Source organism: Serinus canaria, chromosome 2, assembly GCF_022539315.1.
Source record: "Serinus canaria isolate serCan28SL12 chromosome 2, serCan2020, whole genome shotgun sequence".
In the NCBI taxonomy this organism is placed as follows: Eukaryota; Metazoa; Chordata; class Aves; order Passeriformes; family Fringillidae; genus Serinus; species Serinus canaria.
The window spans coordinates 17776705-17801936 of record NC_066315.1 but is presented as its reverse complement, the minus strand read 5'-3'; the positions used below and the strand labels follow the sequence as shown (position 1 = coordinate 17801936).

General features: G+C 38.8%; 1 protein-coding gene across 10 annotated transcripts in view; it reads left to right on the top strand.

The window, feature by feature from the left end:
- Positions 1–25232, top strand: part of KIAA1217 (KIAA1217 ortholog) — a 356326-nt gene that overhangs the window by 118982 nt on the left and 212112 nt on the right. For 4 of the 10 annotated variants that reach the window (XM_018909311.3, XM_018909316.3, XM_018909309.3 and 1 more), the window contains exon 1: positions 6971–7463. The exons of 2 other annotated variants lie outside the window; for them this stretch is intronic. In XM_018909311.3, the coding sequence (XP_018764856.2) occupies positions 7244–7463 (220 nt within the window). In that variant the 5' untranslated portion in view covers positions 6971–7243. Of the gene's footprint in view, positions 1–6968; positions 7464–25232 lie in introns of those variants that run through there. 4 more of the 10 variants (XM_018909312.3, XM_018909310.3, XM_018909327.3 and 1 more) reach the window with 3 other exon arrangements.

Sequence of the window (25232 nt, the reverse complement as noted above, 5' to 3'; positions counted from 1 at the left end):
CACTTCCAGGGCCACTCCTGGTGAAAGGACACTGCATTGGTGGAGCACTCTCTGTGCATATCTGCAGTTTAGATGGTGCTAACTAATTATTTTGCTTTTAAAAAAGCCCCCAAATAGATGTTATTGTAATACCTGACTATAAAGGGTTCTATATCTGCTTACTTCCCTTCAGCTTACCTGTGGAGATTTTTCTTTACATTCAGGGTCTGTGGTGGGAAAAGTCTGGTAGTCCAGCCAAGAGTACCAAAGCTACAGGTGCCCTACAGAGAAATTCCTTCTCACCACCATCTTCAAAGGACCACCATTGTCTTCCCATTGTTCTCCTTTCTTTGTAATTTGCTCCTCCTTATGAGAGCAACCACCACGGCACCCACACCCAGGTGCTATTGATGGAGCCTTGCTGGATGAGGAACTTCAGGTGGGATATGAGTGAAGTGCCCTCATGCCTGAAGATTGTCCTCCCTTCAATTATTTTGCACTTACTTTTCTTACCTGTTTTTCCCCCTTGTGTGGATGATGCAGAACTTCATGATGAAAGTGGAGTATTGAAACAATGAAGAGGACTTCTCTGTGCCTTGACCATATGCACAGGATTCTGTCAGTCAAGGATTGTGTTTCTGTCTCCTGGCAATCCAATCTGCTCTTGCTTCCTACCTATTTCCTCTTCATTTCATTCCAACCATCACAAGGGGTTGATTTTCCATAAGGCATAGTTAATATTTTGTAAAGCTTTTAGCTCTCTGTGTTGTATTTTTGATGTGTTAGAGCTCTTCTAAAGGTTATTCTTTTATTAAGAGGTGGTCATTTGAAAACGATGATTCAAAAAGCTAGAGAAGGTTACAGTTATGCTAAAACAAATTAGCACCTAACATTTGAAACTAACATTTTCTTCAGAGTAAAATGTCAGTGTAGTGTTACAAATTGTTTCTCTCCCTCTCCTGTTTATAGTGGCAATAAAGACTAAGACAGTCATAGTTTCACTTATATAATTTCAGAAGAGACTTTGACAGTCAGAAACTTTTCTCTTTTACCAAGAAACTACTAAGGCTAGAAATTTGGCAAAAGATAATTTTGTGCACATTTTTAAATGCTTAAAAGATCTCATGTGAAATATCTGCAGATGTGGAAAGCAGTATTCACGTTATTTAACAATGAAGGAATAATAGTGATGATCTGCTGTGATTTGTGGGTATTCCTTTAAGAACATATTGAGCCTAAGTTCTGATTTGATTTGATTAAAAGATCAGAACAAGTGAAAAAGCTTTGAACCAAGACTGTAGAGATTTTAGCACTGTTAGTTATTACAGCCAAGCAGTATAGCACCAAGAACAGCCAAATCACAGAACACTCTGCTAGAGTTTAGCAATAATTTAAATATGGCATAAATATTTGAGTTTTGTATTCTTTTGTGAGTGGCTGCTATATAGAAAAAGGTAACATTCTGCAAAAAAAAGTATTTGTTCTGAGTTGCATGGACAGTTGTTCACAGTTGGTTGTTCTGTCTGGAACTAGTGATTAACTCATCTCATCAGGATGAAGCACCCCAGCCTGCCATCAGAGCTGGCATCAATTGGAAATCTTAGCAGCAATCTTGGCAAACATTGCAAACATGAAAGGCTGTTTTTACACACTTGCCCCATTGCTTTGTTCTTCAGCTGGTGCACCCTTTGGCAAATGCAGTTACCTGTGTCTGAGGGTGCTTGGGCTCCTATAACCCTTCAGGCAGGGAAGGGAGCCAAGAGCAATTGTCAAAAGGCATCCTGGGGACAGCACCAGGTGAGGGACAGTAGTGGTGTACCTGTACTGCTTTAGAAAATCCATAACCTTGTTGTAGTTCAGTCTTTACAAACACTTCAATAGTAAGACACAGAGCTATGTACTCAGGCAACAACCAGCACTTTGAAGGCCTTGGAACAAAAGCAAAATTTAAGATGCAGAAGTGATAAAATAATAAAGAAAATTAACTTTGCCCTTACTGATGGTATTTCTGGGTTTGTGGCAGAAAAAGGTATTTAGATTCTACAGCTGCAAATGCTTTTATCTTTAAGAAAGTTTTTGCTATGGTTTAATTTTCTAAATTTTGAATAGAAGGAAATATAGTAGACCTGAAGGGTTTTTTTCTGAGTTAGTTTTGGGTTGTTTTTTTGGGTTTTTTTTTAAGACTTGGAACTGAGATTAAATTTTTATGGCTGAGTAGTAAATCTCTGGAACAGAATTTCCTGATAAAAATGACAACTCTGCTTTAATTATAGAATCTTCTAGGCAGCTATTATATTAGAGCAGGATCCTTAACAGACTTTCCTTTTTAAGACCATATTCAAGAGTAACAGGACTTGCCATAAATACAGCTTGCTTTGTGTTGGAGGGGTTCACTTGTCTTTGAAGGAATGACTGGGTTCCTCTTGCATGGTTTATTTCCCCAGCAGGAATGTCTTCAGATCTGTCGGAAATGTTTTTAAATGGCTCTCAATATACTGAATGTGGAGCATCTTCTGTACTATGCAACTATTTCAGAAATCATATATGGAGAAATAAAGCACTGGTACATAGTTCTAAGAAAGCTTTAACATCTGCAAAATTAACTTGCCACTAATTTTGCATGCTTCAGTTACTGGAAAATGGAGCTCTCTGAAGCACCAAGCTTTTTTTTTTTTATTATTACATTACATACCTATCAGTGACTTGCATCTGAAATTGTTTTCATCACTGATCTTGTTCTTTTGGTGCCTATACATTTATTTCTCATTTCATGCTGAAAATGTTATGCCATCTGGTTACTTGCATAATTTTGTAAAGAGAAGACTTCATTAATTTGCAGTTTTAACTTCTGCACCTGCAACTTCCATTTACTGGTGTAGCAGTTGTTGCCTGTCAATAGTTTAGAAAGAGTCTGCTGAAGCTGAAATATTTCTGCATATGTGCCTTTCTGTCTTTAGATACTTGCAGGCCAAAATCTGGGGGAGGATTTGGTAGGCTGAGAAAACACCACATCCTGAACTGTACAGCACCAACTCCCAATTTTTCCTGGTTCACGTGCAAGGGATCCTCTCCTTCCTCTCCTCTCCCCAGCTCTTTATGTGCAAATGTAAACTAGAATTCCATGGTTGCCCAAAAAAGGAAATTTCAAGCTTTGCAAATGCTTTGTTTGGATTAATAACATCTATAGTCACGTTTCTTTCATCCCAGAGGGCACAAACATTTCTGAAGTTAATAGCAGTATCATAACCTATCTAATATGCTATGGTAAAAATGCCTTCTGTTTGCTAACTCTTAACAAATTCTTGTTGTCATATTTCAGCAGCAATTTATTTTCTGGGCTGGAAAGAGGAGAGGTTAGTTTAAAACTAAAAGGACAGTGTTTTAAACAGTGTATGGTTTTCTAAAAATATTACTTGTTTACTTATATATGTGATCATTCAAAAGCAAAGACTGCACTGTTGGTCCCTTAATATTAATTTCAGCTGTGTGAGGCTGTGGCAGTTTATTCATTGACCCAAAGCACTAGAAAAGTTCCTACAGCACTTTAAGAAAACCTGACAAACTGAACTGCTTTTGCTGAATGGTAAGCTACATCAATATGATGTCTCTATCTAGCTGAAGTTGGTTATCTGAAATCAAAGGGAAAAGGGCTGGGTTTGTTTTGAACTTTTTGTTTGGGTTTATTTTTTTTTTTTTTGGCTTATTTATTTTTGATTTTGTGGGTTTGTTTTGGGTTTTTTTAGTTCAAAAGAGTAGCTTGGGGTTTCAAAAAAGCCTCAGAGCTGATGAAAGACTTGCTCCCTGGGGAACTTCAATAAGAACCTGTGGTGAAGAAGGAGGGATTGGCAGGAAAGGACCTGCCCCACAGCTGGGAGGAGCCCAGGCCTCTGGGGCAGCTGGGCTGGGCAGGGAGGACCTGTGCAGGTGGGTGATGGGGAGCTGGCAGCAGCCCTGGCTGCACTCCCATGCTATTCCAGCCCAGAGTGCACTGATTTACTGAGTCCACATCCAGTCAGCTAAGCAACCTCAGTTTATGTCCTGGAATGGTTTATTTCAGGGTTTGGGGGGATTTTGGGGTGGAGTTATTTTGGTGTTTTGGTTTATTGCGAGATTTTTTTTTTAAGGGTTTGGTGCTGATAGCTGGAATCACCAACTTCTCATCTCAGAGCCTTTAAAGCAAACAAAGAGGACATGTTTTGGGGAACACTGTGGCATAGACTGGAGGAAGCTAAAAGGGATGAATGACAAGAAAGGAAGCAAATCCTCCCAGAAGTGGCAGTTAGGCATGGGATAGTTTAATTGCTGGGACTTTGGAGAAAAGTTGTACATCTACTGCTGGACAGATTAAAAGATATTTAACTTCCAGATTATAAACAGCCTATGAAAAGTTTGATAATACAGAATGACAAAACTTTGGGGGGTGGGAAGGCACTTCTGGAGATTGCCTAGTCCAACCCCTAGCTCAGGCAGACTGCTACCAGCAGGCAGGTCAGGGCTGTGCCTGCCTGGATGCTGCTTATCTCCAAAGATGGAGACTTCATGCTCCCCCTGTTCAATTTGTGGCAGTGTTTGACCACCTTCACTACTCTATAAAAAGCCTTAAATTCTTTCCCCCCCCTCCTTGTTTCAATTTGTGCTTTGTCTCTTGTCTTGCTGCTGGGCCCCACTGAGGACAGCTTAGCTCCCTCCCCTTTTATGCCCACATCAGGTGTTCATGCACTTGGATAAGATGCCTCCTCCAGAGGGAGCAGGCACAGCTCTCCCAGCCTCTCCTCACATGTCACAGTGCCATCAGACACTGAGATATTACTGGAAATGGTTCTCTTGGACTGGAGTATTCCAGGAATTTCCCGTGTTTGAGGAGGGTGTTTGACTCGTCCCATTTCTGCAGGGCTGTGCGTCTGCAGTGAGAAAAAGCTTTCTTGTCAAAACCAGGATGTCACTGCTCTCTTTCAGTCCAGAAGTGTCATTTTAGCATCCAAATGGACAACTTAGGGCCTTTCCTAGCAAAAGCTGATGGATGGAGCTCCCTTTCCTCATCTTTCTTGCTATGTCACTAGAGAGAGGCTTAGGAAAATCTTGAATTCATGATGTCTTTGCTTTGCTTAGAAATTATTTTAGGTTAGAGGAAACATGACCATCTAATTAAATTCTCCTTCACAGATGGGTCATTGGTTCTTATCCCATGAGCAACCTGTGATAAGGATGCTTAGTTTGGGTGAATGTGTAATGTACAGCAATCTCAGCTGGATTTTGCTTTAGCAGTGGTGATTTAAAAACTGAAATACTATTTTTGTTGTCACTCAGGACTGGATTTTATTTCACAATTGTTCTGTGTTTTGCAGAATTAAAATATGTCTTTGTAGTGTCAGAGGCATTATTTTCATGGCTTTAAAATGCTTCTTAAGCATACAGCATTTGTGTCTGCTTGCACAGGGAGAAATCATAATGGAAGATAGTAAAAATTACAATTGGTCAAACAGTCCAAGATCTTGAGAGGGAATGACAGTACTTCTTAGGCTCAGTACAACTGAGCTGTCACATAAATACTGGGTTTCACGTTTTCTCTTCCTTCTTCACTCATTCCTTACCTTAGTTACATGATTAACTCTCCGTTCATCATCCTGTTTCAGCCCTGTTCCTGTTCTTCATTGTCTTCTGCACAACCTGCTGTGCCTGAGCACTGCTAATGAGCCCAGTTACTCTCATGCCCCTCAGGTCTCTCCTTGTGAGTAGAAATCTTCCCACTCAGAGTTCCTTCTGTGTTGAGAATATAATATGTACAATAATATCATAGCAAGGCTTTATGTATTGCACTTAATCTGGCCCATTCTTGATGGGGCAAGGAAGCAATAGACACCATGCAATAGAGAAGCAATGGAGCACCAAGAAAGAGAGAAGCAGAAACAAGTACTTATTTAATATAGGACTCTTGGAAGAAATTGAGAAATAACTTGCAAAAATATTTTACTGCATTGCACAATTGCTGTCTGAGAAAATGAGGAATGGCTGTAATAATTTAGTCACATTTTGCTCACTTTTTTCTTATTAAGCATTTCTACTAAATATCTATTAGTAGTTTAGCTTGTGTAATATTGATTTGCTTGTTTATTCTAGTTTTGAAATAAAGTGGACCCTCATATTCTATTAGAGATGCAGCATACTGGTTGCCTGGGATATTGAGAAATACATTTTAAAATACAGCATGAAATTTTACTGTAACTGTAGCTGTGATGTTTTCTTTTGTTTGCACTGTGTTGTTTTTCTTTAGAAGTTGTTTCCAAAATTATGGTGAATGGAATTTTCTTTTCATGTGACCAAATGCTCTTTGTCTTGGCAGCATTCACAAGCACAGAGCTGGCAGAGAAAGTTAGGCAGGATTTGCCTGGGCATTTTCAAAGATGAGCACCCAGGAACTGAAATTTGAAATAATGTAGCCTGAGGTCAGGAATTTTTTCTTTAGAGAGTCAGTAAAGAACATGATTATCTGTAGTGTGTAAGGAGCCAGGGGTTTTCTAGGTATATGTGTACCATTGAAATAGGAAAGTATAATGGGCAATATTCTGTGCAGTGTTGCTTCCTAAACAATGCCAGTTAATAATAAGGGATTTGGGCCATTTTTCAAAGAGAGATGATATTTGCTGTCAATCCTTCCTTTCTTTTGGTGAGTTAGATAAAACAGTGCTAGGAGAATATGCATCATTTAATCCAATTTGAGCTCGCACCGTGCTTAACTCAAAGACAAATGTGTTCTTGACATCAGGCATTTACCATCCAGCACTGAAGCAGTGTGGTTTTGGCACACTGGAGGAAATCTGCTGAAACAAGAAAGGGTTTGTTTGAGAGAGAGGGTTGGGAGAGGAGCGCGGGAGGGTCCCACATGCAGAGGGAACCCCAAGCTGGGTGGTTTTTCACGCAGTACCTGTGTAGGTGGAGCATTCCCCTCATGCCAGGGCGCTCCTCAGTGCTCACCAGGAGCTCCAGACAGCCCCTGGAAAAGCTTCTGCTCCCCACAGCGTGGCTGGGGCTCAGCACTGGGACAGAGTCATCCGTTCTACCCCAGCACACATTTGCATTCCACAGGTCTGGGAAACTGCGTGACCACCCAACGCTTGGTGTTTAAAACTGATCAGGCTGGCAGCACAGCACTTCACATCCAGCTGCGCTGCACACACCAACTCCCCAGCCTCTGTGCTGGAAAGTGAGCTGCGAAGGATTTTTTTAGAAATTGCTTTTGGAGCAGGTACATTCCTGCACAGGCAGGATGTCCAAACCCTCTCGCTTGGCTCGACCCGTGTCGGCTAATGCAGCTCCTAAATCACCTTTGTCTAGGAAAGAAGATTTTAACAGCCGATCACGAAAAATTAGGCTAGGTGAAAAGATTTTGAGAGCTGGCAGCGAAGGAAACCTGGTTAAACAGCATCAGCAAGAGCAGGTGGAAATCACAGAAAGGCTTGTGCCACGGAGGGCTCCTTTCCTGAAAGGTAACTGGTAATTTCATGCTGCAAAAAAAAAAAAAATAATCAAATGCATTTGCAATCATTGTGCTTTGAATAAACCCCAAGCATCAATTGTTGTATAATATGGGGTATATGTGTGTGTGTATGTGTGTGTGTTGTTTCTAAACAACAGATTCTGGTACATAAAGCATTTGTTTTGAAAATAAAAGGGCTCAAAACATTTCTGTTGTTCAATTTTGGCTGGGTGCTGTGTACAAGCTAAAAATGTTGAGCTGTCAAAATGGTAAATCAAAATCTTTTACAGTCTAAATGTGCCACTGTATTGTGAATCTTTATTTGAAATAGTGGTTTGAATTGCAAGAAAAATAAAGGGAAAAATAAAGAGAAAATAGACATCAGTGCAGGCACAGAATCTTTAAACCCTGCAAGTAAAACTCTTCTTTCTGAGTCCTAACAAGGCAGCTGCAACTATTTCTTGTATAAAAACTAAACAGATCAAGTGTATTTGGAAAGGCTTATATGCTTTCAGAATGCAAACAAATGTGGAGGATAATATAAGATTACAATCTACTTTCACTGATCTGTTAAGCACTGGGCTGCAGGAGCACTGCCTCTTTTTAACTTAGTTTTTGTGACAGTACTCCTTAGAATTGTATTTAAAAGTAGCCATTTAATCTGCATGGTGTAAAATGAGGTAAATTGCCATTCCATCAGGAAATAAAAGTAGTACTATTCTAACTGTACTCTTCATAGAGTTTATATTTAAATATGAACAAGAAGTAGAATCCCTTCAGTACAGAATAAAAATTGCTGTCCCTCCATCCTAAGTCCATAGGAAAAAGAAGTGTAGATTATAGACCTCTGTAACTTGAAACTGTACTTTCATTTCACACACATGGCATCCAAGGTCACTGTTTTTATTCCCACCTGAGTAAGGTTTAAAAGATTTTTTTTTTCCTGCAGTATGACTTTTATTATTTCACAAAGAAAGGAAAAGTGATGACACCTAGTCTTGCTCAGGGAGACAGATGATCTGTTTGTTTCTACCAAGGAAACTGTGTTTGAAGCACTTTATTAATGGCAGAAGAGAGCAAATAGAAAAGCTGGAGGTGGGAGGGCTTAAATTACTGGTCTCACTCACAGAACCTCTTGCTTATTTAGTGCTGTAATGTGGAAACTCATTTTTGATCCTGAGATGTATTGCAAGAAAGTAAAACCTTTATTCAAAAAAAAAAAAACCAGATGTACAGTTCTTTATGCCCTGGTAACCAATATTTATTGATTTTATTAAATTATGTTTCCCAGTCAAGTTTTTAAAATTTGAAAACTTTCATAGAAAATGAAAAACAGTATGTTTTTCACCAAGTTAAAGTTTTTTAGACAGTAGTTTATTCCCTTTGTGTTTTCTTATTTATTTGGTGAACTGAGAAAGGGAAATCATGTGGGATTTACAGAACAAAAAGTGTATCCTTTTAATGGGATGTGATTTTTATGGCACTCTCTGTTCCTTTCTCACTTTACTCACTTTATCAAAATGTTGTTGTGCTAGTAATGCTTTACAACTTCAAGCAAGGGTTGCACTCACTGGTTAGAGTTTTAGGTGAAATTTCTATAAAGGGAAATTTAGTGTGTATCAGTAGTACTGCAACATGGCATGTACTTTTAGTATTTATAGCTTACAGTTACTGTGTTCTTGAGCATGAATTAAGCCCCATTAAGTACTGGCTTTCTGCACTGGGATGGTTGTTTTAATTTAGGCAAGATGTTACTGTGAGTTGTTTTTGTAAGAGATGTTGAAGAACAAATATTGATACTTCTGAAAGGAGCATACTCTAAGGGTGATGGAAATGCACAGTGTGGGTTTTTTCCTCTGGAAATGGGACTGTCTGGATGAATCCCAGTAAACTCCAAACACTGGCCAAAGTGATTTGAAAGATGTTTTGGGAGAAGCAGGGACAGTCCTGCGTGGTAGAGGGACAGCAGATATGGCAGAAACCAAAAGAAACATAGAAGCCACAAGGCAGGGCTCTGGGGCAAGGCTGAGTAATACAAGAGAGCACGAACAGTGGCCAAGGGTGTTTATGTGGTCTTACAGTGGTAAAGAGGAAAGGTGGAAGAGGTGGCAGAAGGCAGCTATAGGCTGAATGAGATGGCTAAAGTAGGGACATAGAGAAGGGAAGCAGAAAGTTCCTGTGGGAAGAAGACTGGGGCTTGGAGGAGAAAAAAGTGGTAAAGGAGGAATGGCTTTTAGGTGAATCAAAGGGGCTGGAATGGAGAAATGGGAGCAGGAGGCTCTGGGACATGGGGAGTGGGGTCCTAAGCAACCTGACATGGAAGAGGAGCTGGACCAAATTTCATTCTTTGTTGTGGTATGTCAGTGAAACCCCATGGTTGTGTGTATGTGCAATGGCTTAAAATCCTGGTCTGTGCACAGGAGATCAAGCTGGGGTGTCTGGATTTGTTTCTACTGTGGAATTTTACATGGGCAACACAATGCTATTTCTGGTTCCTTTGAAAGTTTTCAATTAATACCAAAGAGATAGCATGAATGAATGCTGATAACAGACAGCAATCCAGCAAAGTTCAGTGCATAACAGATAGGAAATGCAAAACTGTGGCTATAATTTTAACAGAACTGTAAAGCATGATGACTCATTTTAATTACATTATATGTTGGGGGGGTTTCTACAGAATTCTTGCCCTGCATTGTGCAAGATGAGTTGTACTTAACTGAGAGGTTGGGTTCTATTAGCAGGGGGCAGCTTGAGGCAGAGACAAAAGTAGTCCTTGTAGGTAAAGCCATTACAGGTCAGAGTGGATCTCTCTGCCCCTGCCAGAAGGCTCTGTGGCAGAGACAGACATACTGCTTCAACTTTCACAAGGGAATGCTGGCTGTATGGATTTGTGTTTTGGCTTAGTTGCTGGATGTGCAAATGTGAGATCATGGGTTCTGATTTGCAGAGCTGAAAGCACATAACAGTAACTGGAGTCAGTGTCAGCTGCAATTTTATTGTGTGAAATACAGTCTAATGCGAAGGTCATTTTGTACTTACCTGTTACTCTTCATCTGAATTTAATGGACAACTTAGACCATAATTTCTCTGGATGCTAGGTTCATCTTGCTAAAAGAGAAAGGAAGTATTGCTTTAGAATGAGGAATACTTTGGCCCAGGCTACAAAATCTGTTGCTTAGTCTTCAGACCAAGAGTGGGAAACGGGGATGCAAAGACAGTCTGAGTTTTGGCATTTCCCACCTGGTGAGGGACTTTCTTTGCAAACTGAACATTATTTAAGGATTTGCTGGTTTAAATAAAATGGAGATAGATAAACCTTTCTCTTTTAATTTTCACTTTCATGACTGAATCAATTAAAATAGGATTTTTTTTACCACTGGGATGTGTTACCGATTGGAGAACTTTATGAATTTCTCTTACCCATACTTTCCTCCAAGAAAAGCAGAGAATATACTAATGTTTGTCTTTTCAATTTCCTTTCTCTGTGCCCTTTTATTGAGTTTTGATATTTGCCTTATTACTTGGCTTCACATTGCTTCACTTTGCTTTATTTTTCACTCTATTTTTCTCCATTACAGTTTCCTCCCTGGTTTTTCCTCTGCCCTTTACTTTGCAGTTCATGGTGATTGGAATGCAAGACCAATACTTTTAGACTAAACCTTTTGTTATCTCATATTCAGCTGGATCCAAAACTAGACAAAACCTGTTTGTTCCATCCCTAGTTATTAGAAGGGGGCCAAAGGACTTTGGGGATATAGTGGGATTCATAACTATGGTCTTTTCATGTGAAGCAAGTAATAATGACACCACAGAAAGTGGAATTAATTACATTTTCCCTATTTTGTTTTTATGACAAACTCCAGTGACCATATAAGCCTGATGTGCATTACTAATTATCTCCAAGAACAACATGGTTTTTAAATAGATATAAAATAATGGCCAAAGTTTGGAAATTCTTCTGTCTGACATTTGAGTAGTGTCTATGGAATGTTTAAGGCCAAGAACTTTATTTGTCAGGAACTTCTATTTCGCAGCATTTCCTGACAGGGATGTACCTACAAATACAGAACACATGTAAGACTAGGGGTTTGCTATCCAAGGAAGTTCATTATTAAAAGAATAGCAAAGTAAAGAATGTGAGTATTTAGCCTATGGTATTTTTGTTTCCTCTGCAACTGTTTTAGATTCATGAGGGCAGAGAAGACAGATCTTGTATTTACAGTACTTGTATATACAAATGTTCATTATCTCACAAAATTAATGCTAGTTTTCTTCTTTACTACCAATACTTTTTTTTTTCAAATTGAAATGCAGGTTTTTTACTGTGATCTAAAAAAGAAAAATCAGTGAAAATCAGTGTAGTGAAACTAGGGTTGGTATCAGATGCGCAAAATAATACAGCTAATGGTTCAAAATTTTGAGCTTGAGACATAGCTTTGATAATGTATAGGGACTATATGATTTCATTTTAGTATATTAGTATTAGAAATAGAGAAATAACATGGGCCATTAGATTACAAAGTAAATCTAGATAAAAAAATTCAAGCTGGAAAGGAGCATTATTAAGATAACTCTTGGAATTTATAGTTGCAATGTAGAAACAGAGACCAGGCATGAACCAGTAGACGTTCTTTCAATTGCCTATGTGATCATTTATTTCTATAGCTGCTGAAGGATGACTTCACCTGGAGGATGAACAGGGCAGCTGAACATGCCTCCTTCCAGCTAAGATTATGCAGTATATAAAGTGGAGTTATGGTTATTGAAAACTGAATGTCTGGACATTTTTTAGGTAAAGAATAATTGGCCTACCTCTGTTCTTATTTGCTGTGAGATCATGACTCAGACCCAAGCATAAAGTATACTTTAGCTATTTTTGTAAGCATGATTTCCTCCAAAAATTGGTCATGTCAGAAATACCTGGCAGGCTTTCTTTCATTGGTAACCTTTTTACCCATTATCTGAATTTGTGCAATTATGATGGAGAGGTAAGGGTCTCCAAAATACTGCATTTCTATGATATAGTGTATACACTGAGCTGTGTGGGATATGCTGTTCTCTACCTGTCAAATTGTACATGTCTATATTTTTCTATAATACTGTGGAAAATTGCTGGCTGGGTGGAGAAGGAAGACCTGATTGATATTGTGTTCAGGGAAGAGCTGCAGTGTGTGCTCAACTCTCCTTGCACATCAGAGTTCAGGTGTGGGTGAGACCTCATAAAAGCCATACCCAAGGGACCAGCTTGGGTTGGAGCTGGCAGCTCCCATGATTCACTAGAAGAGAAAATTCAGATTATGGATGGGATTGCATGAATTCTGATGGTAATGTTTTGAAATACAATGTATACTGCAGCCTGAGTATAATTCAGTTTACCAAGTCAGTAGTCAATCCCAAATAAAAAATAATAAAAGAAAAAGTTGCTTTGGAAACCAAGTTACAGTAGTTGCCTTGCTTACAGAACTATTTTTCAATTGCAGAAAGTATATCCACTTTAAAAGTCTTCCTCTGGGACCTGGCAGGAAAAGGAGGAGAGCTCTATACATCCCCTTGGGAAGCTCAGGATCTTCTGTTTGTTTTGCTATAAGGGCATGAGGGATGAGCAAAAACTTCACCAATTCTCTCCACAACTCTTAAAAAGTTTAAACCATATAGATGAGGGAATTTTGGAGAGGTTACAATTTTGGGGGAGATTAAGTAATTATTTTAATAATTTTTGAACATTCATTTTTCCTCGAATTATATCTTTCTGAAATCTGTCAGAGGTTTTGAAGTTTAGATTAAATTAAGGACATTAATAGATGGCCCAGACTGTAGGTATTTAAATGTTCCTCACTGGATTCTTGCTCTGTGAAGCAACATATCAATATAACTCTCACATCTTTAGGATGTAGGTATATATTTTATACAGAGTGTATAACTTTTCATGTATATAAAAATCTGTAACAGTGTAAGAATGTCACCTAAGTGACATGACTTAATTGGAACCATAGTATTTCAGTATTAGAGACTTCAGTAGGTGTCAGTCAAACAGTACCATGCAAATCTGAACTAATTTAGCAAAATTTGAATGAGAAGGCTCAGAAATATTAGTCCTACTGTCAAAATCCCCTCAAGCCTGACTGTTTCTGTGAAGCAGCTTTTTTTCAATCCAGAACTGACCCTATTAATACAGGATGTATAATTTTTGAGTGTACCCTTTTATCAAAACAAGAGCTAGTGTTTTGAATTGAAAGCATAACTTTCAGATTTATCCATTTCTTTAATGTTGTGGATATTCTAGTAAGTTAAAAAGTAACTTTTAACTTTTAAAAAGTAACTTTTTAACTTACTGGAATATCCACAACATTAAATAAATGGATGAGTTCTGGTGAGTTCTGAGTTAGTTTATTTGTATGATGTCAAGACAGGAGTTTTTCTACAGTTGAGAGGGTTTTGACTGAAAATGGAAAGAATGTCACTGAAATACAGTGAAAAGAAATAGCAATGCTCATTTATTTAACATGTACTTGATAAGCTATGTTTTCTTTTTGGTTGATGGACTGTAGTGTCCTTCTAGGCTGAAATTTAACTCCTATCTCTAGCTGTTGTTACTCTTGTCCGCTAATTAAGTGATGGATCAAACTTCCTTTAATTTTCAGGTTAGCTCACATCATCCTCTGAAATGGGATTTTCAAAGCTGGACATGGTGCTCCATCAGTGAGGGCAGTGGAAGGATTATGTTACAGTTATTGTGGATAAATGTTTGTAAATCCTAGTGCTGTACAGGTTTTTTGCACAATGGCATGGTTATGTTTTAAGCTTCTGATTAACTCCTAAAGCCTTTTTCCTGTTAATCATCTTTTAACTTTAGGCATTGAGGGTTTCCCCCTGACCCAGAAAGACAATCATTCCAGCTGATCTTAATTCCTGAATCCTTTCTAGTATTATACATGAAGACACAACATCATCTCATTCCAAATCTTCTCGTATTTCATCCATCCTGAGTGAATTCAGGTAAATATTAACAACGCAGAAATGTCCGTCTGTTAGTTCTTGTGGTGCCCTAGGATGAGATCTGTAAGATCCAAGAACACTGTCAGGTTTCATTCCTTTCCTTGTTAGATTTTCTTGCTGGTATAAATTATGGAAGACACATGGTCACAGCTGACCCTCTTCTTGAAGTCTGATATGAGAAAGGCATTCAAAATTCTGCTTTCCCCACACCATTTGTTAAAAACTGTCTTTTCCCATTGAGTAATGGATCCATCTTTTCTTTGCCCTTCCTCTGGCAATAAGTAGTCACCCAGGCCTGCTGTTCATTTTAAGGAGAGGGAGAACATTCAGAACCCAGTCATGAACCAGTTATTCTACTTTAAAAAAAAAAGGCAAAGCTGCAAACATGTGAAAAATCGAAACATCTGGAATGCACAGCTAGCTGGCTGAACATATCCAGGGTATTAGTATCCAGACATTTAAGAACAGGCAAAGCTGTACTATTACTGGGAAATAAGTTTTATGATGGCCATCTCTTGCTGACATAGGATGAGGTTGTGTCCTGCCCTGTATAAATTTTATCTTGAGCCTGATACTTTGAGTTTGTGAACATGCTAAGGCCCTTGCTGCAGCTTCAGCATATGAGTAACTTCCCTTGCAGTGAAAACTTTGGAGACCTCTCCTCAGCCTTCTATCTTCCAGTTCACAGATGCATCTGCAGCATCTAGATGTGGCATAGGCAGACTTCATTAACTGTTTGAAAGTAACACTTCTAAGCACCTCTTGTTAGAGGACATGGGAAAAGAGGTTTAGGGAGAGGAGGTGTAATGCAGCCCTGCTGTGTGAGGTGCAGGCACTGCCTGGCTAACATGCAAGCTTCACAGACAGCTGTGCTGCCTGGCTGCATCTTGGCTATCACCTGGAAGGTGCATCACCTTCTTTTGAGGCTGCAGATGTATCTTTTGCCAATGATGTCCTGCCTGGCTGAAGATGGTCCCTCTCTCCCCATACCCATATGGTTTCCAGAGCCAGGAGATTACGGCCCCTTTCTCTCTCATGTACCAATTTCATTAGGGCAGAGGATAAATGCCATGCATATCACTTGTGAGGGTGATCAAATAGCACCTGGAGGTGTTAAAATTAATCCAGCAGTTTGAGACCAACATCTAGCTTCCCCTAAACACATTTTATGCTGACCTGTAAGTTATTATTTTGTAGCACACATTTCTCAATGAAGCCTTGAGTGCATGATAAATGACCTCATTCACATGCTGGATACTCCAGGCAATGTTAAAATCATGCACTCAGTTCATGCACTAGCCATGCAAGCTCACATGTTACACTTGGCTGTTTTCCAGCCTGCACATCTCACTGTGCAGTTTGCTTTTCCTACTGATCCTGTGCCCACTGTTTGTCATTGTCTGAGGCCCATCCAGTGCCTTTCTGTGTTGTTATACATGGTATGCCTTTCCCATTGGTATACAATGTATGCACTTCCAGGATTCAGTTTATCTTTGGCTGGATTACCTCTCATATTACCATGAGTGAAGTATCATTTTGAATGCTGCCCTGACCTCTTGGAACTAACTGAGCTCTTCCTTTGCAGGCCTCTGTAGCACACAGTCATGTGTTCTGCAATGGTTTGCATGCTCCATGGCTGGGCAAGAGCCTTGGTGTGGGGCAAAGCTGCAGCTTTTAGGAAATCAGACTACTAACATGGAAAGCCATCTCTACACGACCTCAGAAGTCCTTCCAGATCAAGCAAACAGTTAAAATTGTACTGCCTTTAATGATGGTTTAAATAGGTTCTGGCACCAGAGCATCCTTTGTAATGCTTGTGCAAGTGCACGTGGGTGCCTCTGCAGGAGTCCTCTGCCTGCCAGGGGAGTTTCTGGGAGAAACAGTGGTGGCACTTATTGCTGAGTAAATATCACACTGGAATCAGCTGCTCAGGAGAAAGTTTTAAGTAGGAAAAAGTGTAACTAGGACTTACTTGCTGATGACAAAGCATTGGTTTATAGTACCTTGTTTGGTTGGGGTTTGTTTTTAATAACATCAAACTGATGTGTATCACTGCATATAAGGTAAATAGAGGTGCAAACAATACTTGTTCCAAGTAATCTAATTCTGCATTTTTAAGGGAGTTAAGAGGCTGGTCAATCATACAGTATTTCTCCATGAAAGATACTTTTGTTCAGATGCCACTATGTCCTAATATTTAAAAAAGCATAGCAAAGAGGAACTTAACTTATGTGATATTTTGTTTGTTTGTTTTCCACATTCTTACAAACTAGTCTTTGTTAGAAAATTATGATGGAGTTGTAGAGACTCATTGTAAGTGACCCACTGCAATGCTTGTCTTCACAACTGGTGAAATGAGGGAATAGTGACACACAGCATCAGGGCAGCTGCTCCTTGTTAGCTGGGTCGTTTGGAGCAGACAAAACAATTCCTTCCTGCTCGACTGGCAAGTTATTTTAATGGAGTGTAAATTAAAGATTTCAGTGGTGTTCCTAGTTGCATGAAATCCCCTTGGGTGCCTCACTGACATGACCTCCTCTATCATTAATGCTGATGTTGTTGCTTCTTCTGGGGATGTTAGGAGTTACTGTCTTATCCTGGATGCCATGGAGCTACTCCCTGAAATCATCTAGGAGCTTCATTTAGCAATATCTTCCTGTTTCAAGGACTGAATACCAGTGGCAATAGCCTTGATCTCTCCTTTTACTCATGTGCTAAATCTAAACTATGCATCCAGAGATAAAAATGGTGGCCTGTAGTCATCTTCTGTATTTAGTAATTCCTGTTCAGCCTTGAATGAAAACTGTAATTTTTCAAGTCAAAAATGGACTGCCTTTTAATTTCTTTTTTAGTCAGCTAATCACTGAAAATTCAGAAAATCATGTTTTGTCAAAAGAAGGAAATTTCCACCAGTGCAAAGCCAAAAGCTTTAGGAGAAAAATGTGTGAGGCTCCAGGCTGCTTCCCTAGTGCATGGTAGAGAATATTGCTCCATCACAGCTGACCCCTAAAGATACACAGATGTGAACTACAGTACCAGTTTAATAATGAATTCTGTATTTTCCTCTCAACAGTAACACAGGAGTTAAATTTTAAATGACAAGTTACAGCTAAAAGCACTGTTTTTTCTTTAGTCTCTGCTCTGTTCATAAGCACAGGCCTTATTCCAGATGACATGATAGAGATTTTTCCAAGCCCTCTGTGAAAATATTGGTAGAAAATAGCAGGTGCAGCCATAATTTTCACTCTTCATCACAGCATTTTTAAGCTCATAGTCCTAACACCAGTAGGTTTTTATCTCCCTCAAGAAGTTCTGCAATGCTTATCAGTACATTGACATCCCTGACAGCTGGAGCTGTTCTGTGCTGCTCAGTGGCATGCAACAGCTCATATCTTTATATCCCATAGAACATATATCTATTTATTTCATACAATAATTCTGATAAAATGTCATCTCTCAAGCAGAAGTCTTGTCATGTTACATGTTTGGAAGCCAAATCCAATAGTTACTGACCATTTTAAAATGATGCTGATAGGATGTGTGGCCGATGAGCCCAGGCATTCAGTAGTTTGTCAGACACTGCTCTGGAGAGATATGAGAGTTAGTTTACCCAAGTGTCCTTATCTCTCCTGGAGGCACATTGTATTCTGTAGCAGTGAGGAAATGCAGCCAGCTGATGGTACTAGATATTCTTGCATCATTAAAAGAGCTAACGTGGGAGATGAAAATCCTGTAGATTGTGACAGAACTATTTCTAAAGAGAGTTTCTTAACCTTCTAAAAAGATTCTAAGTAAATTTATTTATGATTTTCATCTATATGTTTGCTTAGAGGACATTAAGAGCAGGTATAGATCCACTTACAATTTGAATCATTTTCTGTGCATGTTTGCTGTAGCTGCCATGAAGACCTGATGATGAAGTGGCCACTGCCTGACCTGTGGCAGTGTCAGTGGGGAATGGCAATCTGCTCATTGCCAGGACTGAGGATCCCTGGTCAAAAGATCTGTTAAAAAAATATGTGTTTTGGTAAGTGGGAATACAGACACAACCTGTGCCTATGGATGGAACAGCCAGGACTGCCTTTCCTCAGTCATGCCACAGGTGCCTTTTGGGGCAAGGGTTGCTTGGTGGATTAAAAGTGCTGTAAAGGAAGGGGATGAGGTGTGTTAGGAGCTTCTTTGGAAGCTGAATTCAGAACAAGTCAGAATTGGTGGCAAAATCTGTGACTTCCTTTCACCATGATGATACATGGTTAAAATACTTGAAGCCCTTGTAAAGGATTCTGAATTTTTTAAATAAAAGGTGATATACATGCAGACAACATTACTGATATTTTCAGTGGAAAAACTGAATGAACATCTGATAGCACTTGTGTTGAAGATGATAAAAATGCTGCACGAGATCTCTTTTAAATTACCACAAAAGTACTTGTACAGAAATTGATATAAATACCTTTTTAGTCTTCAGTGATTTTCAAAAGAATACATTCAGTAACTTCATAACAAGTTCCAAGTACTTCAGCTTTAATTTTGTGATTAGATGTTTCCAAGGATTGAAAGAAGTACATGTGAGCTATGAGCTTTTCTGTTTTACTTTCTTAGTTCACTGAAACAGGACTTATTTAGACTTGAGGTAAAGAAAGCAAGCACCCTTACCACTTAACTATTACATAACTATAACTATAACATAACTATTATGTTATGTGATCTTTGCACAGGCAAGCCTTGTAAAATCAGCAGCATTTTTAAGACCCTTGATAGCTACACAAGATATTTATACACTTTTTCACAAGGGAAGTGCTGTGAAACTGTCAGAAACTGAATTTCCAACAGAACAAAAAACCCCAAAGAACCAAAAGAAAATAGTGGGTTTGGATGATGCAAGCAGTATGAATTGCACCCTATCTGCATTGGTACTAAACATTGTCATAAATATTAATTATCACATGATTTTGCTAAACCAAAGTGATGTGTTTTTAGCTGTTCTATTGAGTAGTCATAGTCCATATTCACAGATATGTGGATTTCAGTTTTTGATGTGTCTTGATATGTGAGACAACCAGCTGTAATGAGGGGAAGAAGAGTAACTTGCACTAGTAGATTTAACTGGTCACTCACCTATTCACTCAATATACAGGCTACAGAGTGCTTAGGCTTTGTTTGGTAGCAAACAAGATTTATGGGTTCTCCTAGCCCTAAGAAAATTCTTGCACAGTAGGAGTAATGCAATTCCTTATTTATCTGTCTGGTTTTGCTCTCACCTTCATCTGTCTGTAAGAGCTGGGGAGCCCTTCATCTGTCATCAGCAGGCAGCCTGAGCACTCTGTTGCTGTGTGGAATTAGCCCTGTTGCAGCCCTCTGGACAGGTTAGGAGCTGGAGAGCACATTTCCTCAGCCAGGTACCCTCTGATGGCTGCACACTCCTGTTTCACCAGCCAAGGGGTACGAGGACGTGTCTCTGTCTGTGTCCTGTGGGCAGCAGGGAGGGAGTTCTGCCTGCAGCCTGTCAAGCTTGCCACTGTCTCCTCTGAGCCCCTGATGAGCTGCAAGGCTGAGCTGTGATGAGGGCACTAATGCTTTATTGGATGTGGCTGCTGAGCAGGTGCCTACATAATGATAGTAAATAACATTGATCAGCATCATATCAGTGTGCTCTAAGTGTCACAATAATATAACACACTCTGCTTGGTGGGTATTTACTGTCTCTAACATCAGGGTAAAATTTGTAGCTAGGTTAATCTAATAGTATGCTTGTATCTTATGAAATGCTTTGTCTTAATATAGTAATGTAAACATTACCTTTAAAAGGTTCTGGTATTTCTTCCACCTTCTTTCCAATACATTTTACTCCAAAGAAAGCCTTTTCAACTGTTTCTGCAGTTTATAAAGAAATGTGTCCACTTATTAAATCCAGACGTGCCATTTGTTAAAGGAATTGCATCCTGTGAGACATCCTGGAGAATGTTCCTTTCATCTTTTAAAAACTGCTTCAGTTAAATAAAATGGGTATTCAGTCTCCCTGAGTTCACTTTAGTGAATGCTGTAATGCTGACTTCAAAATAAATGGATATCTAGAAGGAGCATATGCCTTCCTGCTAAGCTGAAGTTCTGGTATTTTCAGTATGGTACAAGATGCCTTATAAATGTTGTATCTGAGCAATTGAGCATCTAAAGATAACTCTTCTGGTTTCATGAAAGTCTTCTCATTATAAATTATTGGGGAAACAAGAGATAGGAGAAAGCTTTGGGATCATACTGCTCATTCCATCTGGTAAAGTCTAGACTGCATTAAAGGGGTAGTTTGAGATCTGGGTAACTTTATGACAGTACTGATAGATGACTGTAATTGGACTCAGAGACACTAAAATGAGAGAGAAGTAAAGAGGTTAAGAATTTTTGGCTGGGCTGTGAATCTGTCTGATGTTATTGTTAATGCATTAAAATAGTATGTTCTGCATATTAATAGACCACTGCTTTAAAATCATTCAGTATTCTCTCTGTTGTCAGCATTTTTGGTGCATTAAATTACAAAAGCAAAATTTAAAAAACCACTGTGAGCACAGGCATCCAAGTGAGCTCCTACATGTCAGATGGATGTCTAAAAATTAAAGCATGTAGCACATGTGGAGTTTAGATTGTGATCATTATTGATTACCTGCAGAGACCAGATGGGGACACAAAAGGGGATCTGGAGAGTAAAATATTTGCTTCTTATAAGGGTAAGAGATACCTGAACCTGAAAAGAAACAGGAGAGGAATGGGAGAAGTTCTTACAAATGCTATTTTGAGTGAAGAATGATTGTGATACTCCTGTTGGAATGGATCAACAAGGACCATAAAAGGATGGAGAAGGACACAGGTGAGAGCTGAGATGATCTCCAATAGATCTGTTCAGTAGATCATCCCTAGAGAAGACTTCAAAGCAAGAAAGCTTTAGGCAGTTTCATTATTATATGAAACAAAATAAGGTCATTGTCAGTGGGTGGACAGTATGCAGCTCCCTCATTTTGTGGGATTGATGAGAATAGTTTTAAATTGATGAAAAGGGACACAGGAGAAAGTGCAAGAGAGACCCATGTGATGCCTGTACAAGCCTTGAAGGCACAGAGAAATTAAAATTGGACAAATGAGACTAGAAAAGTGGATAAAGGAACAATATTATGAGGTGATAGCCAGCAAGGAAAAGCTAGTTTCATTGTTAGAAAAATCTTGACATGAAGATTTAGTCATGAAAAAAAATCCCATCTCATCTGGCTGAGAGTTGGGTGAGGTCAGTGTGAATTGTGGAATACTTGTTGCATCAATGGAAGGATCCAGGCAGGTGCAGAGAAGCTATCTATGCTAAAGGGAAATGAGGTGTTACCCCAAAAATGGCAATGTGTCCAGGAAGGCTTGTGTTGGCAAGCAGAATCAGTTGGGTGTCTGCACACATGACGGGCATAAAGCTTTGAGAAAAGGAAGATGGGATGAAAATAGAACCTCCATAAATAAAGAAAAAAAAAAAGGAAGAAAAACTAAGATAAAAGCTTTACTGAGGTAATGTCACAGTGATCCTAAGGTGGCTGGGAATAAAGACAGGGAGAGAGTGACTCAGAAACCATCATAGGTCTCTGAGGTTTCCAGTGGACAAATATTTGAGAGGTTGCAGGCAGCAGTCAATTAATCTGGAATAAAAAGAAGTGCAGGGACTGCTATATAAGGCAGGCATGAATGTCATCCTTAGCCTGAGGTTCAGAAAAAGTGCTTGAAATAATAAAAATATATAATTGAGATACCTTGTAAAACAGTTCCCCATGTTTCATTGTATAACTAATCATCCTAAAAATAGTATTAAGCATAAGCAAGCAGTCTGAAGGTAATGGAAAGAGGATTGGCCTATACAAAGAACTGTACCACAAAATTCAGAAAACATGAGAATGAATTGTGTCTAAGAAGCTGCTTAACAAAGATGTAACTATTTTTCTAAAAATAAAAATTGCAAAAAGTAAAGAAGAATGGAAATGCTGTCAGTGGAAAAAACCTAGAATTTTGACATGAATGGTGATTTAGATGGATGGGGTTTAGATGTAATAGGTAGTACTCCTCATATTTTAATGATTCTATAGAACCCAGGACAAATGCAGGGTATCTAATAGGAATGATTATGCAGAGATGGAAATTCTTGCCTCCAGGGGGAAGCAAAACTTAAATTATGTAATTGTTTCAATCAGAAGAGGCCATATCATCCACAACCAAGAACTTGCATAACAGTCCAATTCCAAAAGCAAGTACTTTTAATAAATATATCACATCAGTTGGTATTACCTGGGGAAATAAATGAAAAATAGTACTTAAATTGGAAAAAAAATGACTACATTAGAGAGCATTACTGTAATCTCAATAGTATGTAAAATCTTCTACAAGGGAAGAGAAAAAAGGGAAAGATTTTAAGGAAAGAATAAGCAAATGACACAAAACATGGTAAGTAAGTTAAGATACAATGTAGGGTCTCCACAAGGAGGTCATGCCTGACTAAGCTGATGTCTTTGGTAGAAAAAATAGCTAAATTAATTCTCTGACCAGAAGAAATAATGACATATCCACATGGGCTTCAGTAAAATACTGTATTTGTCTTCTTCTGTGTAGAGATTTGTTAACAGAGGAATTATGAAGGAGTTGTAGGAGGGAAAAGAAAATGAAAAAGTTAACTAGAAGGAAAATTGGAGCTGGAGGATGGGTTGGAGGTCACCAAAGGATTTCCCAAGGACTGATTATGGGATCAGTCAGGAAATGTTTCCTTTACTGATTGTACCACGAAAACAACAATATTGGGAAAAAAGTCTTGATGAAACAAGTTACCAGAAGGATTATGCTGAAGACTGGAATTTCATTTAGAAGAAGTGGGATGAGCATGTGAGTTGGAAAATAGTGCAAGGGGGATGACAGACTGCTGTCAGAAGTGAAGGGTCGTGGACTTGGGAGCTTGTATCAGGGAGAGGCTGGAAGGGCCTGGAAGTGCTAATCACAAGAAAATGAGGAAAGTGGACAGATTGGATTCTAGCATGGATCATCTGGCACTATAAGGAAATCTGTTTCCCATGCAAGGAAGCCTTAGTGCTGCTTGTGTATAAGGTATGTGTAAAGTATAACAAACAAAAAGTCTCTGCCAGTATGATCATGTATACTTAAAAAAAGTAAATTCAAACTGTTTCAGGAGCCTAGGCAGGTTTCTAAAATGCCTTGAGGAAGGGAGAGACTATTTTACGAGGGGAGAATAAAATCCTTGATTTGTCTGACTCTGTAAAAAGGAAAATTGTGAGGAAATACAGTTGCTGTCTCGCATGGAGGACGATTTGTACATAAAAGATAGTTCTAGCACAAAAAGAAATAATTGCACACTGATCTTGAGAATCTGTGGGCTGGAAATTTAGGCAGCTTTCAAATATGAAGCACAATGGAACAAGGCACCTGACTAATTTTTAGAAGAAAATGTGTTGATTAATGGAAAATAGTATATAATGTAGTGCCCTACAGGAAGGGATTTGGTAATAAAATTGATTTATCTTCCTAATGAAAGGAGACACTGAAAAGATGGGGAGGGAAGACTTTAAAATAATACTGGTAAAGGTAGCATTGTGATATACTTGCAAATTACAAACTCGTGTGGTTTTGATTCAGAAGGATGGAAAGCCCCATATAATACTGATGTCCCCAAAAACTACATACCACAATAGTTTTTTAAATAGAACTTTGTTTGTCAGGGGAGACTTAGACTAATTTGGCCCCTATTTACTGTTTGGATAGTTTCATTAAATGAAAACCTACCTACATTTCTAAGCATTTTAAACTTTTTTTTTCTAATTTCTTTTAGCAAAAGTGATTTTTACACTGTACATCTGGAAAAAAAAAAAAGGAAAACCATCCTGCAGCTGGCATTTTGCTGAGTTTTTCCACGTAAAACCTTGATAGATGCCAAATGTGACTATATTTTGCTGTATATTTATAACAGTAATTATTTTTGATGTTACCTTTCTGCAGTAAAACACAATTTCTTGCAACTTATGGGAAGCATAAACTTTATTACTCTCATATTTAGCATAGAGAAGAAAATCTCACAGCATATGAGTAGTTAGTGCCTTGTATTAATATTTCGATGATTAGTAGGAGAAGTTGAGCTGCTTATTTTTAGAGCCCGATTTAAAAAGTAGAATTGTAGAAATGGGCTTAGTGCAGTGCTGTGTAATGTAATCCTCCTCATGGCAGCAAAGAAGGAGGAAAGGTTTCTGCTGGAAATGGCATTTGGTGTAGCTCAGCAATCCAGTCTTTCCTACAACAGCACAGAAAGATATTGGCAGCCTCAGGCTCTGTTTCCTATAATGTCACTTTAGTTATTCTGGTTTTTTTGGGCTTCCTTTTTCAGCTTGAAGGAATTAAGTCCCATCGAGATGGAAAAGATCCGTATCTGAAATAGCGTAAATTGTTTGTTGATTTTGTGAAACGTGCAAGTCATAATGTGAGCAAAACCAAGTCTCTGGCTTTGATGTCATGCTGTGAACTTTCTCCCTCCACCAAAATGTTTGTCCTTGGAGGCGATGCATGGTGGAAGATTTCTGAGGGCAATGATAACAATGCAGTGATGTGTTCCTGGAACTAGAGCATTGGGTTAAGTGTTTTGCTTGTTTTGTTATTCTTTCCAATTCGTTTCAAGTAAATGATGATCATTTACACAGACTTGGAGAGCCTGGTGAATAAATGAATCCCAGGAAAATATTAGGCGATAGCCCACAGTCTTGTTTAGAAGAGA